Source organism: Mesoplodon bidens (assembly GCF_964165515.1).
Source record: "Mesoplodon bidens genome assembly, chromosome: 13".
NCBI classification, from domain to species: Eukaryota; Metazoa; Chordata; class Mammalia; order Artiodactyla; family Ziphiidae; genus Mesoplodon; species Mesoplodon bidens.
Genome location: NC_138169.1, coordinates 16,161,383 through 16,179,301, shown reverse-complemented (window position 1 = coordinate 16,179,301; position 17,919 = coordinate 16,161,383). Strand labels below are relative to the sequence as shown.

General features: G+C 40.9%; 1 protein-coding gene across 4 annotated transcripts in view; it reads left to right on the top strand.

Annotated features, from left to right (window-relative positions):
- Positions 1 to 17,388, top strand: part of PTPN11 (protein tyrosine phosphatase non-receptor type 11) — a 79,690-nt gene extending 62,302 nt beyond the window's left edge. For 2 of the 4 annotated variants that reach the window (XM_081252686.1, XM_081252687.1), the window contains 3 exons: positions 10,012 to 10,124; positions 12,576 to 12,678; positions 13,387 to 17,388. In XM_081252686.1, coding sequence (XP_081108812.1) covers positions 10,012 to 10,124; positions 12,576 to 12,645 — 183 coding nt within the window. In that variant the 3' untranslated portion in view covers positions 12,646 to 12,678; positions 13,387 to 17,388. Of the gene's footprint in view, positions 1 to 1,838; positions 2,387 to 4,088; positions 4,328 to 10,011; positions 10,125 to 12,575; positions 12,679 to 13,386 lie in introns of those variants that run through there. The other 2 variants (XM_081252689.1, XM_081252688.1) reach the window with 2 other exon arrangements.
- Positions 17,389 to 17,919: the final 531 nt, after the last annotated feature.

Sequence of the window (17,919 nt, the reverse complement as noted above, 5' to 3'; positions counted from 1 at the left end):
AAAAAATTGGGATTTTCCCAGGCTCACATGGAAGCTTAGAACACAAAGCCTCAAAGTTTCCAGCCTGTTCCACTTTTGGTCCAGGCGATATTCATCCTGATTCCATCTCTTAAATGAACGCCTCACTCTCAATAGCACATGGGGGTTTGAACCACCAACTTGGTCGAGTTGGAAACAGTAAAACTTCAATTTTAATAAGCCATGCATAATGAAGAACAATGTAGCATTGGTGCCTTTCCATTGGAAGCTATTCATAACAGACACAAAGCTGAGTTAAAGAGGATTGAGGAGACTGCTCTTTTGGGAGCTTAGGCTTATTACCCTCCCCAGCCCCAGCCCCAGCCCCATTGCTGTGCTGCAGACTGGATAGTGTCTAAACATCAACAGTATTTGCCTGCTTTACCCTCTTTATTGCCTTCCAGAAAACTCAGCTTCTCAAAATAGGACCTGCCACCTAATTGAAAGATTTCTAGCCTAGCAGCATAGCAGCCACGTTATCAAAATGTGGTTAGCCAAAGTTAGTTAGTTTAGTAGGTTCTCAGTCCACACAGAAATACTCACTAGATTGTTTCGTTGTACAAAAACATCTTCAGAAGCAGTGTGTGTATAGAAAGCTACCGTCAGATAGTTAACAAGCTACTGGTTTTGAACTTTACTGCTTTAAGTCTGACTTTGTGTTATATTGTAAGTGCTATGAACTGTTTAGATAGTTACTGTAGGCTATTTTATATTTGTCTTCCAGTTAAATTAATTTGGGCCAGGAATACTTAAAGCATAAAGTTGCCCAAAGAGAAGGACTCCTAATAAATACAAGAGAGTATAGTCCAGTTGGTACAAATGGGAAGTTATTCGGGAATATCTTGGAGAACATAATGTAGTCTTGTTCAGAAAAGCTGGGGGGAAAGCTCTCTATTTCACTCAGAAGCTTTGGTTTTTCTTCTTGTTTTGGAGAATTTAGGGACTTTCCCTCCCAGCTTTTCTGGCACTTCAGATCTTCCCAATACCATATATGGTCCCTCTGACCCTGAATTTGAAGTTGTAATTTGGATTTAGGAACTACTTAAAAAAAAAAAAAAAAAAAAAAAACCTTTATTGCTGCTCTTTTATTGGAGGTGAGGGGTAGGAGAGGTAGGATGTAGACAGAATGTAGTCTGCAGAATGTAGACTATAGAAACTAAATATCCCTGGTAATCCCATCCCAAGAGTACTAGAATGCATGCATGCATCCACTCAGCCAATACTCTTTTGGTGCCAATATGTGTCAGCACATGAACTACTATTTGGTATATGAGCCTTTGGATTTATGTAGCCTAAATATATGTAGGCTTAGATTATATTTATTTTTAAAAATTAGATCCCGTGATATGTTGTTTTCTGCATTGTATTGTTTGATTCAGTGTAGGAACTTGCTACTTGATTTAGTGGTAAAGTAAGGAGTACTTACTTTATTTTAGCAGAAGGTTTAAGTGGCAGACTTAAGAACATTAAAACCACCTGATTTTTAAATTAAGCAAAAGAACAAAACTCATTTAGGATAATTAATTATTTTGAAATACAGTCATTTCCAAAATTATGAAGCATTAAGGACCTTTGAGAGTGGAAGAATGTGCTAAGAGGGATAAATGAAAAAAAGAAAAGGCAGTAGAGAAACAGACAGCATTGGAAGGAGGAAACGCAGAAACAGAGGTGGGAATCTAGAGGAAATGCAAATGAGCAAGACTGAGAAAATTCTCAGCTCTTTATAAGTGGATCTTCTCACACTCCGCTGTTTACTGGGAAGTAGATTTCTTTTGTTAACTTCCATCTCAGAATTAAAACAATTTTTTTTTTATTTGCAGAAACAGTATAATGGAATTCCCTTCACCCACCTTTCCTGACTGTTAACATTTTAACACATTTACTTTATCACTGATTCATATTCTCTCTCTCTCCATATGTATATATACACAACACACATATATAAATAACTTTATATATACCTATATAATTTTTTAAATGAAACGTTTGTAGGTTGCAAACATTAATGTCCCTTTGCCTCCAAATACCCTGATGTGTATTTCCTAGAAATAAGGACATTCTCTTATATAACCATAGTAAACTTATCAAAATCAGGAAATTAGCACTGTTACAGTAACTATTTTCGAATCTATAGACTGTGTTCAGATTTTGCCCATTTGTCCTGCTAATATCCTTCGTGTGGTTCAGGGTCACGTGGTGCATTTAGTTGTCATGTATTTTTAGTCTCCTTTAATCTGGAGCAGTATTCAATCTTTATCTTTCATGACCTTGACATTTTTGAAGAGTTCAGACCAGTTGCTTGGTAGAATGCTCCTCAGTTTGGATTTCTATGATGTGTTCTCTTGATGAGATTCAGGTCATGTTTTTTTTTGTTTGTTTGTTTGTTTTGCGGCTCTCACTGTTGTGGCCTCTCCCGTTGCGGAGCACAGGCTCCAGACGCGCAGGCTCAGCGGCCGTGGCTCACGGGCCCAGCCGCTCCGCGGCATGTGGGATCCTCCCGGACCGGGGCACGAACCCGCGTCCCCTGCATCGGCAGGCGGACTCTCAACCACTGCGCCACCAGGGAAGCCCAGGTCATGCATTTTTGACAGGACGGTTGCAGAAGTGATGCTGTGTCCTTCCTGGTGCATCACATCATGAGCTCCCTCTTGGTTTGTTTCACTCCTGGCGGTCTTAACTTTGATCACTTGATTAAGGTGTTGTCTGTCTTACTTCTCCACTGTTAAGTTGCTGTCTTTCCCTTTTTAATTAATATTTTGTAGGTAGATACAAGAAACTATATAAATGAACAATTTTTCATCATACTTTTTGCCTACCAGTTTTATATTCATTCACGATTCTTGCCAGGAAAAATTACCACTGTGACATTTGCTCAATGGTGATTTTCTCTTTCCACCATTCCCTTTTCATTTATTAGATGGAAGCCTACTATAAGAAATAGCTTTCCCATCTCCCTTATTTATTTATTCATTTATTTATTTATGTCAGAATGGGTTATATTCCATTACTGTTACTTATTCTGTTGCTTAAACTGTCCCAAATTTGCCTAGTGGGAACCTTTTCGAGTTGGTTCCTGTGCTTTTTCGATATGTTCTCATTTTTGATTACTTCCTTACTCTTTTTGACACCACAAGATGATCTAGGTTCATCTTGTACTTTCCCAGCCATTTTTCTAAGGAGCCCTGATTCTTCTTATTGAAGAGTGGTATTTTAAAGCCAAAATCTGGATACTGGGTATGTTTGTTTGTACTGGTATAATATTCTTTGAATTGCTAATTCGCAAATTAATTACTCCTCTTGTCCAGCTCTCTCTATATAATCCCTCTCTCTCTCTCTCTCTCTCTCTCTCACATATATATGTGTGTGTGTGTGTGTATACACACATATATGCATGAAGCCATGCCTCCATTTGTCCTGACTATTTTATTTGTTTCCCTAGCCTTGTGCTTCTTCACATATCTTCCATAATCTCCTTGGTTCAATAAAAAGGTGTTTTCACATTTGTTCATTTGTTTATTCATTCCTGCATTAATTAAAGTCAGTTGTATTATGTGCCAGGCACTGTGCCAGATCCTGGAAATATAAGTAGTCATGTTCCTGAAATGGAAATAAATCCGTATGATGGAGTAGAAGGAGTTAGAGGGAGAGCATGGGGCGTGTTGGGTGAGATTAGAAAAGTCAGCAGAGGCCAGATTTCGAGGGGGCGGGTCTTGCAGGCCATATTGAGGATTTAAAACTTTATCCTATGGAAAATGGGAAATCACTGAGGATTTTGAAGCAGGGGAGTGACATAAAAAGATCCTCGGGTTGGGCTTCCCTGGTGGCGCAGTGGTTGGGAGTCTGCCTGCCGATGCAGGGGACATGGGTTTGTGCCCTGGTCCGGGAAGATCCCACATGCCGCGGAGCGGCTGGGCCCGTGAGCCATGGCTGCTGAGCCTGCGCGTCCGGAGCCTGTGCTCTGCAGCGGGAGAGGCCACAACAGTGAGAGGCCCGCGTACCGCAAAAAAAAAAAAAAAATCTTTGGGTCTTCCCTGGTGGCACAGTGGTTAAGAATCCCCCTACCAATGCAGGGGATATAGGTTTGATCCCTGCTCCGGGAAGATCCCACATGCTGTGGAGCAGCTAAGCCCGTGCGCCACAACTACTGACACTGCACTCTAGAGACCTCGAGCCACAACTACTGAGTCCACGTGCCGCAGTTACTGAAACCCGTGCGCCTAGCGTCCGTGCTCCGCAACAAGAGAAGCCACCGCAGCGAGAAGCCTGTGCAGCGCAACGAAGAGTAGCCCCCGCTCGCCACAACTAGAGAAAGCCCACGCTCAGCAACGAAGACCCAACGCAGCCAAAAATAAATAAATAAATAATAAATAAATTTATGAAAAAAAAGAGATTGTCATTTTAAAAAGAGGGCCCTGGCTTGAGAGGGAAGACTGGGTGGGCATGAGGCTTGAGCAGCTGCAGGGGAACCAGCGTCAGTGAGAACCGATGGTGGTTTGGACAGGATATCAGGGGCTGATAGTGAGCCCAGGGAGAGTAGAACCAGTAAGATTCTGTGATTAGATGTGGAAGGAGTCAGGGTGTTTGTAATCCTGACATTTGAGCCCAGAGCACCCTGGATGCATCGTCTTGTTGCTCCATAACTTAGACAAGAGCATTTTCATTTTACTCTCTCCCTGCTCTGGGCTTTTGGGCTTTTTTGCAATTTAAGGTTTAAGAATGTAACTGGGGTTACTCACGTGGAAAGAGAGTTAATACCAGATGATTTTAGAACCTCATGGTTGGTTCCTCCTTTCAACCTTGGCTGTGTGTCAGTTGACAAGACCGTAAGATTTATTATAAACATTGCAAGAGACTTGGTAACCATGCTATGTCATTGAATTCCAGTGGAGGACAGATCAATTTCAGATCATTTTTTATGATCTGAAATAAAATCTCCTCTGAAATAAATTTCCCTCCACTCCCCAAATCAAAACAAAACAAAATGAAACAAAACAGCCCCTACCCCCTGAGAATTTTTCTTGATCTATAAGACAGCCTGGGCTGTCATGGTTCCGAGAAACAAACCCATCTGACTTGTGAATCAGTTTTATTTCTTTTTTTTTTTTTTTTTTTAGTTTTATTTCTTGTTTTTCCAAAATAAGCTAAAAAGCTCCAGCATTTTAATGTTATTCCTCGAGCTGCTATGATTTTTAAAAATAATTCCTGTTCCATTTGCATTAATTATTCCTCACTGGAAAATTCTTTTGTCATCACTTCATGTAGAAATATTGATTTTGATCTTCAAGAAAGTGTGTAGTAGGGAGAAAGAAAAGGGGGGATGGAGTTTCAGTTACGCAAAATGAAGAGGTTCTAGAGATCTGCTGTACACCAACAGCAAGTGGTTAACAAATATTATACTGTACACATAACGTTTTGTTAAGAGGATATATCTTGTGTTTTATTTTAAACCACAATTTTTTTAAAGTGTTAAGTAGAGAGCATCTTTATGCTTCAGTTTATTTATTGTATATTTAAATTTTTTATTTAAAAAAATGAGTTAGGATTTTAAAACTTTTAAGTAAGTGATATTCTCTGTCAATTCTTCCAGCTAATATTTAATTTGAAATTGTATCTTTAAAAAAATTACTTCTTATGTAAGTCAGCATTTCAGTGCTAAAAAGTGTGTGCCTGCTATTCACAGGTGATTATTCACAAGGACTTTAAATTTTTAAAACCAGTTCAAAAAATTCAAATACTATATAGACTCAATGAAACATTTTCTCCTCAGATTTCTTTTTTGCAACTTCTTCCCTAGACTATAAGTTCTGTAATGACTGCAATTTATAATAAATCGGTTTGGCTACTTTAACAGAGGCTAAATAATAGTGCCTTAAACAAGATAGAAGCTTATTTCTCTATAGAAAAGTCCAAGCTGGCAGGCTATTTGGGGATCAGAGGGTATAGGGCGGGGACCTAGGTTCATCCAGGGACCCAGGTACATTCGGTCTTGTCCCTCTACTGTCTTTAGGATGTTTCCTTTTCCACATGGTTGCAGAGAGTAGGAGGAAGTGGAGGGCAAGCAGCTGCCTGTTAATGTAGGAGTCAGACTTTCTCTGTCGAGGGTCAGACGGTGAGTCTCTTAGGCTTCCCAGTTGCATATGGTCTCTGTTGCATACTCTCTCTCTTTTTCTACAACCCTTTAAAAACTGTTAAACTTGTGATGAAGTAACTATTCTTACAAGCCTTGCAAAAGGTCTGGGCTAGATTTGTCCCATAGGTCATTAGTTTGCCAACCCCTGTTTTAAGGTTATGACTAGAATTGCACACCACTTCCTCATCTGTTAAATATGGCTGGGACTTCCCTGGCGGTCCAGTGGTCAAGACTCCATGCTTCCACTGCAGGGAGCACGGGTTAGATCCCTGGTAGGGGAACCAAGATCCCCCGTGCCATGTGGCGTGGCCAAAAAATAATAATAAATAACATAAATAATAAATAACGTAAATAATAAATAGGGCTAATAATAGTATCTATTTCAAAAGGTTGTTATGAGGATTAAAATTAGATAATATATTCAAATAGTGCCTGACACAAAGCCAGTGCTTAGAAAATTTTAACTGTTTTTACTGTAATAATAATTGATATTTAACTCTGTGAAAGAGAATTAGCTCATTTTTCTTTTATCTCCTGATTTTTGTCATGGTTTATGACATTTATAATTATGACAGTTCAGTGTTAGTGCTGTATTTAGATCAAAACTCTAGTCCTTTTATCATGGTTTCTGTTTCTCTGAATTCTTTGTTTTGATTTTGATTTATCTCTGTTGGCTAGATTTCATTACTAGCTGTTTTTTTTTTTTTAAGATAATTGCATTCTAAGTTTTTGCATGCTTAAAAATGTCCCGAACATTGGTTTTATATCTAAAGGGTAACTTAGCAGGGTATAAGATTCTTGGTTTTTTTTTCCCCCACAGGATTTTTTGGAATTATGTGGCTGTGTTGGAGTCTAAAGTCAATTTGATTATCCCCCCTTATATGTGACTGACTTTTTCTGCCTGGAGATCCAATCCAGGCATATTCTTTATCGTTGATGTTTGGGAGATTGATTGTGAAGTTTTTCCTTTTAAAATGCAGATTCAAAAAAAAAATAAATAAAATGCAGATTCAGATTTTTTTTTCCTTTGAGATTTCAGGAACATTTTCTTGCATTATGTCCTAGAATATTTTTCTCTGTTTTATTTGTTCCCATCTTCAGGAATTCTGTAATATATATCAAATCTCTTAATAGCTTTCTCTATCACTTTTATGTATTTTATTAATAGTTTAAAAAATGTTTTCCTCTAGACTGTTTACAATATCCCTTTCTATGTTTTTAGTTATTTTTTTGCTACCTCTAATTAGATTTGAACTTACTATATTTCGTGTCTTTCTTCTTTTATTTCCTTTTGTTGCTTCACCAGCTTGCTTTTCATCTCCTCTGTTGTCATATAATCTCTTATTTACGCTCTTTTTTAAGAAAGCTCATGTCTGTAAAGTCTATGATATTAAGGCAGAACTATTTGTGTTCATCTTTTCTTCTTTCTTTGTTTAGGTTCTTTTTTGATGTGTTTTCTCCATCTGCCTTTTGCTCTTTGCTCCCTTTTTCCTTTTTGTACCTTCCCCCCTTCTTTATATAGGTTTTGTGCTGACCCCTTCATTATCGGATAGTCCATAGCGAGGGGAGGCAGGGTGGCTGAGGAGGTCCACAGCTTTGCTTGGGTTTGTTGCCTCAGTGCCCTGTTACCTTTGCCCTGGGAGCACATCCGTGTGTTGGTGTTTAGGGGGTCATTCTGACTCTTTGCAATGCCTGTAGAGTCAGAGGGGTTAATAATGCTCCCTCCTACCCTGCCTCTCCTCTAGGCCACCTCAGCTGGGAGGGTGGCAGTGGACGGCAGAAAGGGCTCTTCAGACTGTGGGCCTTTCTACTGTGTTGAACTGGCTCTTGACGAGCCTTCCCCCACTTCTCCTATGGCCTGCCGTGGCTCAGCCCCAGGCCTTTCTCTCCTGGGATAGCGACATTCAGGGGTTTCTTTTTCCTGCTGCCACCGGAGGGGTATGTGTTGCTTCTCGGCTTCCTTCTTATTTTGGTCCAGTTTTCACAGTACTATATCAGAGACACTTTATAGTTTGTAGATTGGAGTTGTAGCATTCCCTTGTTTTATGTGTAGTAAGATTTTCCATTTTTTATTTAGCTGTTGTTTTTGGTGAGTTTTAAGCAAGGAGAGGAAAAAGAAATTCCACTGGTGGATTTAAATTTCTTTTATGCTTTACATTTTATTTTATTTTATTTTTTATTTATTTATTTATTTTTTGTGGTACGCGGGCCACTCACTGCTGTGGCCTCTCCCGTTGCAGGGCACATGTCCCGGACACGCAGGCTCAGTGGCCATGGCTCACGGGCCCAGCCGCTCCGCGGCATGTGGAATCCTCCCGGACCAGGGCATGAACCCATGTCCCCTGCATCGGCAGGCGGACTCTCAACCACTGCGCCACCAGGGAAGCCCTACATTTTATTCTGAAAAATTTAAAACATTCAGTACCACACCCATAATAGACCATTTCCTTTTGTCACATTTCTTTCAAATCTGTTTTCTTTTTAAAAGCAATCAAGTGTAACCACTATATGGCTGAGATTCCGTTTGACACCCACCCCCAGGGCCACCCCTCATCTTCACCCTCGGAACCCCAAGGCAGTAACTAGCCTTGCAGTCTCTTTTTGTATTTAAAAAATTTCAAATACAAATATCTGTATACAATATATGACATTGTTTTTATGTTTAGAATGTTTAGCAAGATGATATAGTGTTTCATTGTTTTGCAATTTGTGTTTTTCCACCTAACATTGTGTATGTAATCTGTTTTGATACACATATACACACACACACACACACACACATGCACTTTTCCTCTTCACTGTTGCATATTATTTCGTGATATGAACGTGAGGTATTCATTGTGAGGTATTCAGTGTTCTCTTGGTGAACATTGTTAGGAATAGCACGTCACTGGACATCCTTGTCAGCTCTTTCTAGGCTTGGGTGTGTGAGTTTCTCAAGAAGTAAACGTTCAAGGTTGTAAAATATATGTGCCTTTTCATCATTACCAGATACTAACTAGTTGGTACTATCGGTTGTGTGCCAGTGATGGCACCAGTTCATCCTCTCAACAACAGTGAATGAAAGTCACTGCTATACGTCAGTATTTGATATGGATACTCTTTCTAACATTTACCGTTTCTTGAATAATCCTGTAATGAAGGCAGCATTATATAATGAAGATAACTTGATGGATTAGATTTTCGGAATTGGTTGTTTCTGGGTGAATTTAGGAGGAAAGAATGATAAATCATCTAACTAGGAGTCCTACCTAATGCAGTTCATTCTGTATCTGAGATGAGATTACATTTTACTGGTTTTCTCTGCCTTTTTCCCCCCAGAGTATCATTGGGCTGAAAGAAAAGTTTTAAATGTGCTAGAGTTTTTTCTGGGGTGGGGGTGGGGTGGGGATGATATGATAAAGTGTATTATTCTGCTAAGAGTGCTGCCATCTTTTGTACCTGTGTGCAGTTTTTACTTGGAGTGCGTTTATTTCTGAAACTCTTTTCCCACCTGTTTACTTGAAAATCATTAAATGTGTTGCAAGTGAACTATGAAATGATTAGATGCTAATGTGGCAAAGAATGTGTGAATTCTCTCTTAGTTCAGAAACAGGTACATTTCATTTAATACAGTAAGTTGTTAATGCATGACTCTCTGCTTTTGAATTGTATGGTTCAAAGGTCCTTTTCACCCATATGATGTATTTACATGAAGGAGGTGAATTCCCTGACATTTGGTCAACATACCAGTATTCAGGGTCCAACTTGGCTGTCTGTCAAACTCTCTCTCTCTTTTTTTCTTTTTAATGAAATGCCTTTTTGACTTCTTCATTCCCTCAGAAAAGTCACAGTTCTTCATATATGCAATCTTCACTTTTCAGAAAAGCAAGAGGAAAGGGCACGAATACACAAATATTAAGTATTCCCTGACGGACCAGGCAAGTGGAGATCAGAGTCCCCTCCCGCCTTGTACCCCAACGCCGTCCTGTGCAGAGTAAGTAGAAATGAAGGAAAATATTTTTACCTGAACATAATCCTATAGAAAAGCTTAAAAAAATTATACATCTTTGTAGCACATGCCTTTCCTTGGTGCACATTATTGTTGCCTAACTGGTTCTTGAGTGTGCCAGTGGCTAGCTAAACGAAATTTTAATTGACCTAAACTGAAGGCTGCTTGCTACACTGGCTAGGAGTCTACGGGACTGTACAGATATCAAGTGCTGGTTCTCCAAGGAGAATCCAATTTTTTTTTTTTTTTTTTTTTGCGGTACGCGGGCCTCTCACTGTTGTGGCCTCTCCCGTTGCGGAACACAGGCTCCGGACGCACAGGCTCAGTGGCCATGGCTCACGGGCCCAGCCGCTCCGCGGCATGTGGGATCTTCCCGGACCGGGGCACGAACCCGTGTCCCCTGCATCGGCAGGCGAACTCTCAACAACTGCGCCACCAGGGAAGCCCGAGAATCCAATTTTTAAAAAATATTTTATTTATTTATTTGGTTGCGCTGGGTCTTAGTTGCGGTAGGCGGGCTCCTTAGTTGCAGCTCGCCGGCTCCTCGGTTGTGGCATGCAAACCTTAGTTGCGGCACGTGGGATCTAGTTCCCTGACCAGGGATCGAACCCGGGACCCCTGCACTGGGAGCGCGGAGTCTTAACCACTGTGCCACCAGGGAAGTGCCAAGAATCTAATTTTTCTTTTGATGGGGTGTGGATTGTTGCAGAGGTAGGTAACATCCTTTTTGATGAGTCAAGACTCTTTGCTATGTAAAAGTAAGTAAATTGACCATCAGTGTGTCAACACAATCATGGTCTAATTTTCCACAGTCAGCAGAAATCTACTGTGGTTATTTAAACCAGGTTAGCAAACTACAGCCCCCAGGCCAAATCTGGGCCATGGCCTGCTTTTGTACAGCTCATGGATGGTCCTTAAAGGGTTATTTAAAAAAACACACACCCAGGGCTTCCCTGGTGGTGCAGTGGTTGAAAGTCCACCTGCCGATGCGGGGGACACGGGTTCATGCCCTGGTCCAGGAAGATCCCACATGCCGCGGAGCGGCTAGGCCCGTGAGCCATGGCCACTGAGCCTGCGCGTACGGAGCCTGTGCTCCACAACGGGAGAGGCCACAACAGTGAGAGGCCCACGTACCGCAAAAAAAAAAAAAAAAAAAAAAAAAACACACACACACCCAAAGAATAATACATGACAGAGACCGTGTATGGCCCACAGAGACTACATCATTTTTAGTCTGGTCCTGTACAGAAAAACTTTGCCAACTCCATGTTTAAACTAAAACATGTAATAAGAAAATATTTGTTAAATCGATTATGTGAAGAACAATTGTAAGTTTTTTTTTTTTTCTATATCCTAAAGTCACTCTCTGGTATAACATTTACTTTTTATTTTCCCCTAAGAGTCTTATCCTGTTTGCTTCTGATGTGGATTTTTAAACCCCTGTTGGCTTTAATACTCTATATAAACATTTTTGATAACATATGTGAGGCTTGTATTTACATTTGCTTTCTATTTAACATTGAAATGAAATTATATAGCAAAAGTATGCTCTCCACCAAGCTGCCTCTTCCTTCTGCCTGCTTTTTTCTTTCCCAGCGGACTGATGGGGAAAGTTGATTTTAAATTGCTATCTGCAGTGATTTGCAGGGGAAGCAGCTCGTCAGGGCTCCGAGTCCTTGCCAGAAAGCTTTCCCCACATGTTGGCTCAACAGAATTAGCTCTGACGACTCCCTTTTTACCAGTGGCCTGCCTGTGACTAATAGGTTCTCTGCCTGTCTGTTCCCGTTATCCCCCTTGTAGGGTGCAGACCCAGGAGACCCTGGCCCCTGCTGCTTGTTTCAGCTTGTTCCTCTCTGACCAGCCCAGAGCTGCTGGGTTCCTCGTCCCCCTGGACTGTTCTGGTATCCACTCTGCTCAGCAAAACAGAGTCTGGGCTCTGATGCATTGGCCCTGCACCCTGGGGCCCTAACCTGCCGGTCAGCTTCACGTTCACCTTCATGTCGCCGGATTGGGGGCTGAATGGATCTGTAGTCCCTGCCTGACCGTTCCTACACTTTGCCTTTACATTGCTCTGGCCCATTCAGATCCTTCTGCCACAATGAATACCATTCCTTTCTCTATGCACATGTCCCACCTCCCTTCAAGGTCTAACCCAAAGCCTCATCGTACAGGCCTGCCTCGCTCCACCCTCCTGGAAAACAGCTCTCCTTCCGCCAAACCCCGGGAGCACAGGGACTCGAGGCTCTTACTTCAGAATTATGTTGCTGTGTGTTCTGTCCGATATCCTCTCCTATAATGTCAGCTCCTGGGGGCAGGAGCTATGTCTGTGCCGCATACGGTCCCCAGAGAACAGAGTATGTGCATTTTAACTATCACGTAAGGTTAAACAGTATGTCTGCGTTTTTATTAGTGTCGTCTTCTTTTTCTTCTTTTCAGAATGAGAGAAGATAATGCTAGAGTCTATGAAAATGTGGGTCTGATGCAGCAGCAGAAAAGTTTCAGATGAGAAGACCCGCCAAGACTTCAAGCACAGAAATAGGTATTTCAACAGAAGTGCTCTGCTGGTTAATTGTTTACATCATTTGTGGCATTTTGAAGCAGGCAGATAGTTTGTGACTGTTTTAACAAAGTGAACCATAACTGAATTGAAAAAACCAGCCTCTTTTTTCTTCTGCCTGTATTTCTTTTTCCAAGCTGGATTCATTAAACATTGAAATCAAATACAGAATTAATTCTGTGCAGGGCAAGTTTAGCACTTACAGAAAAGTGGTTGATACTGGTGATGAAGAGCAGGTATCATCATTCCTGCAATTTTTATTAAAGTAGGTTAACCCATGCTGTGCTGGGAGATGGTCTGTAGGGATCTAGGGACTGTGGGGACCTGGCACTGGATGGTCAGAGTCAGGATGCCTGAGTTTTCACCCCAGTGGGCCTCTGACTGGCTGGCTGTATGACACAGGGCACTGGACTTCCTGGGCCTCTGACTGGCTCAACTCCACACCCCTTCCAGCTCTGATGCTGAGAATTCGTCTCCCTTGTACGTCTCCTTCCTTCCAATCACCCTTTTAGACAGAGACCCAATTGTGTGATGTATGTTTAAAAGGTAAGTTTTTAGCATTTCATGTCGAAATTCCCATTTCAATGAATAGTATATTTAAAAGCTCTAAATCTACTTTAAAATGGTTTACTGCCTTGCCAAACTTTTAGATGTATGCTCCTTAAAAATTCTAACTTATTTCTTTGCCAGATGTGGACTTTCACCCTCTCCCTGAAAAGATCAAGGACAGATGCAAGAAAGTTTACATGAAGAGTGAATTTGAATTTGGAAGGCTTGCATTGTGGTTGACTACCTTTTCATAAGCAAAATTTGAAACCATTTAAAGACCACTGTATTCTAACTCAACAATACCTGATTTCCAATTACTCATGTCCTCAGATAAGAAGAAATCATCTCTATGATGTAGACAGTGTTATATTTTACGGAATTTTATTTTAAATTGAGGAAGCAGTTAAATTGTGCTCTATATTTTCCAGATGATAGTGATTCAAATTCTAGTTATTGGCATTTTTTTCTTTTGATAACCTCAACAAATTTAGTTTCCCCCTTGCTTTGTGGGGGATGATAGGGCACTTGTAAGAGGAAAAATGATTGGGGATAATTAAGTAACAACACCCTATAGAAGTGAGAACAATTTCATTTATCATCACATATCCAGTAGTGGATAATTCATTTTGATGGCCTCTTATTTTGGCTAAATAATAATTAAGCCAGTGCCCCAGACTGTCTCCCCTTGCATTGTCATTAAAAAATCATGGGGGCAGAAATCATGGGAACTTAGGATAAAAGGCATGGTTTCTTCTTAGCAGTTGACCAATTACCATTCAGCCTGTTGACTGAGAAACTCGTGGTGGGAAAACGTTTGTCATCTTTTCTTTTCATTTGAGTAATTGTCCTGTATTTAGGAAAAAAATGCATCTATGGATAACCAGTTTCGGGTTATCATTTGTTGCTGACAAACCACCTGAAAACTGAGTGGCTTAAAACAACAACTTGCTTTTCCCCATCTCTTCCAACTGGGCTGAGCTCAGCCGAGCGGTTCCTCTCCTTGTCTTGCTGGTGTCACACGTGGTTGGCAGGATGGCTGGGCCTCTCCAGCTGCATGCGGTCCTCAGGTCTCACCTTCTCCACGTGGCCTCGCCCGCAGGGCAGCTGGACCACATTTGTGGCAGCTCAGAGGTCCCAAGTGTATAAAGCAGTAGTGGCCACTGTCACAGCATCACTTCTACTGCCTTCTATTGATTAAAACCAGTCCCAGGCCCAGCCCCGATTTGGGAAGAGGGGACTGCACGAGGGCATGAAGTGGAGGTGAGGTTCCTTGGAGGCCCCCAGTGTAACAGACTGTCAGAACCAGTGCCATGGAAAAACAGCTAAAAAAAGAGGTTAGCAAAAGTAGAAGCTGCTAGTGACCTTGGGAAGCTGAAGCTGGTTATGATAGCTGCTGTAAGCTGGAAGTCAGGCAGAAACAGAGGGCCTTCGGCGAGCTTCCTGAACCAGTTCTGCTGGCTCTTAGCATATGTTCTGAACCATCGCTTTGGGAAACTGGTCTCTTAAGGATGGATGTGTTCGGGAGGGCAGAGCATTTGAAAGCAGAGCCGCCTCATTGCCCTGGCTGCTGCAGAGGGAGGTGAATGGGGTGCTTTCTTCACGCCCCTGGCTTCAGTCGGGCCCCACACCCATGCACGCGGTCAAGGCTGCAATGAGGAGGAGCAGTCCTCATGAGGCCACTAATCAGATGGAACTAGCAGTAGCGCATTTTTGTTTTAACCAAGCAGTAGGATTTGCTAATGTTCTACCTGAAGTGCCTTCTCCAAAGACGTCCCTCTTTGCCCTGTGTGTTGAATCATCATCCAATGAGTGTATTTCAATTGAAGCATCATTGGTGGACTTTGGAAAGATAATAAAATGCCATGGCAGCTTTGCCGTTAAGTCATGATCTCCTTAATCGAATTCTTCTGGCTTTGGCTCCAGAAAAGGAAGGGCTAGATCCTACCCTGTTAGTAGCTCCTTTCTGAGGCCTTTACGTCCTTTGAAACCCTGAGGTTGTTTCAGGAGAGCCTGGCTGCCATTTTCACAGACAAAATTACATTGACTTCCCCCCCACCTCCCCTCCCCCCATCCATTGAACTTAGAATTGTTGAAGGTAATTACCTTCTAAGAGGAATGTAAATGACTGCTGTCTTCTTGTCAAGCCTGTAAAGAAAGAGATTCCAGTTCAGTACTTGCAACAAGGATCTTGAATCCTGTTATTTGTATTGCACTGTCACATTGAATGGTTCTCATTTTTGCGATAATGTTTTGACTCTGGACTTTGGGGGCAAGGTCTTTCACCAGCATACAAGGATTTGATTGTACAACGTATCTGCTGCATTAACGTCTCTGCCTGTAGCTTAAGATCAGTTGTTTTTGCACTTGGAAACACCTGATCCTGGCCAGCTTCATTTGTAATAGGACATTGATTTCATTTAGATTTCCCTCCACGAAGTCGGCACCTATTATGTGGTGCAAACTGATGCCAAGACAAGATTAATAGTCCCTAGGTTGCCTAGGTTTGTCGTGTGTTTGGTAAAGGTGATTGCAGGTTCTCCGGTAAGATTACACGGGATGGATTCAGGTGGAGGGGCTGTAAAGATGGGGGAGGGGGAGGGGAGCTCGAGGTGCGGGTGTAAAAAAATAATGGAAATGGAAGTTCCAAAGAGGTGGTTTCTGAGGAAGTCAGAGGGCCTGGGACCACAGCAGTCAGTAATAGTTGAATCAGGTTACCTGGAAAATAAGTGTGATAGCTACACGTCTGCAGTCTGCTTCTGGGTTGCTGGTAGACATTAAATTTGCACAATATTCCCATAGCTGGCTAAGTATTTTAAAATTACAAGCATAGGATTTTATATTTGGGGTGAAGAAATTATCTGGCATGTGGTATTGGGGTTTTTTTAAAAAGCCAAATTTCAGAGTCTTAATAGCCTGTTTTTTTTAAAAAAACAAAACAAAACAAAACAAAAAGACACCTTGTATCCAGTGTGTGGCCCTCCTGAAAATTCTGTTCATCTCGCCCTTTGAAATCAGTGACTTTACAAATGTGGCTAAATGGGGATGAGAAAATACATATACTACTTTCTTGGTGTTCATGCATTCTTTACGGAGCCCAGTTGCTTTGGAACAGCCAAGAAAATCGTCAAGATTATTTTAAGGGGTGATTAAGGGGTTACTAGGGTTTTTAAGAACTAATATAATGTCCTGGGTTATTTCTAGTTCAGAGGAATGTGGAAAAAGGTATGCAATTGTGAAGTGTTCTGTTGTAGCTTGTTAATCCGTAAGGGAAACTTAGACTGTAGACGTAAGTACAAACCCAGTGCAGTTTTTGTTTTCTGTATGCTGTTGGCGGAATAAAGTTTTACATCGTAAGCACATGGCCTCCCTGATTTCAATATGCCTTTATTAGGATCTGTATTAGCCCTTAATTTCGTTAAAATCTTTTTTCCTCTTCCTCTTGAAAAATAAGTTCCAAAATATAGTTTATTATATCTTCCATCCTTAAAAAGTTTGTTCCTTTTTTACTATGGGCAGTTCACATAAGGCAAAAATATTAAACAGTTGGTTTTAGTGTGTTGTATAACTTTGCTGTGTATCAAACTAATTTTTACAAGTTTTCATCCTAAACCTCAAATCATGTAATTAATAATTTGCCTGTTTATTTATGACCTAATTGTGATTCTTTTATTAATAAAAGCTAATGGAAAAGGATCCTTTATTAAGTCGATGACTAGATCTACAGTTAATTTTCCTGCAGTATATGAAGTATTGTACCAGAGTATTAAAAGATATGTAATATTTTATTGATAAATCTCTCCTTTAAAAGGAATACGTTTTAGGATGTCATCATTTTGATGTGAATCATGTAAATGTTGATAATATGCACTGTTTATTATACATTAGTGTTTCAAGAGATTCACTTAATTGCCTTTTTGCCCACGTATATTATGTAGTCTATTTGCAATTGTTTTTAAAAAAAATGACATTAAAAGAATAGTTTATGTAGAGAAACATTAGTGGATGTTAATTGTCTCCCCACCTGTATTTATGGGTGTTAGTTCAACTGCTTTGCTAGTTGCAAAGCCGTATTATCGGAGTAAAAGTGTATTTGTAAACTGTATGGGAACTAAAAATTAGGAATAAAACCATTTTCTTATATTATGGTAATTGTCATTTACTTCATCTGAAATGTCCAGGAAAAAACTGGGATTACAGGTCCCTCAACCTCTTACACTAGCCAAATGCTGACATTTTGCAGCTCTTACCTAGAAGGGAACCTGGAATTCAGAATGAATGAATCAGTTCCTCAAGCATTTATTGAGTGCCTATTTTATGAGTAGCTTTGGGAGACAGGGAATTTTATTTGGAAGAACTTATGAGTAAATAGCGAGTAAAAAGTATGTCTGTATAACGTATACAGGACATGATTAGACTTCCCTGGTGGTCCAGTGGTTAAGACTCCACCACGCTCCCAATGCAGGGGACCCACGTTAGATCCCTGGTCAGGGAACTAGATCCCGCATGCCACAACTAAGAGCCAGCATGCCGCAACTAAAGAATCCCACGTGCCACAACCAAGACCCGTAGCCAAATAAATAAATAAATAAATATTATATATAAAAAAAGAATCTGTGGGTGGTTTATGGACAAAGAAATTCATGTGTTGCTCAGACTTCGTGTCTCTACCTGGTA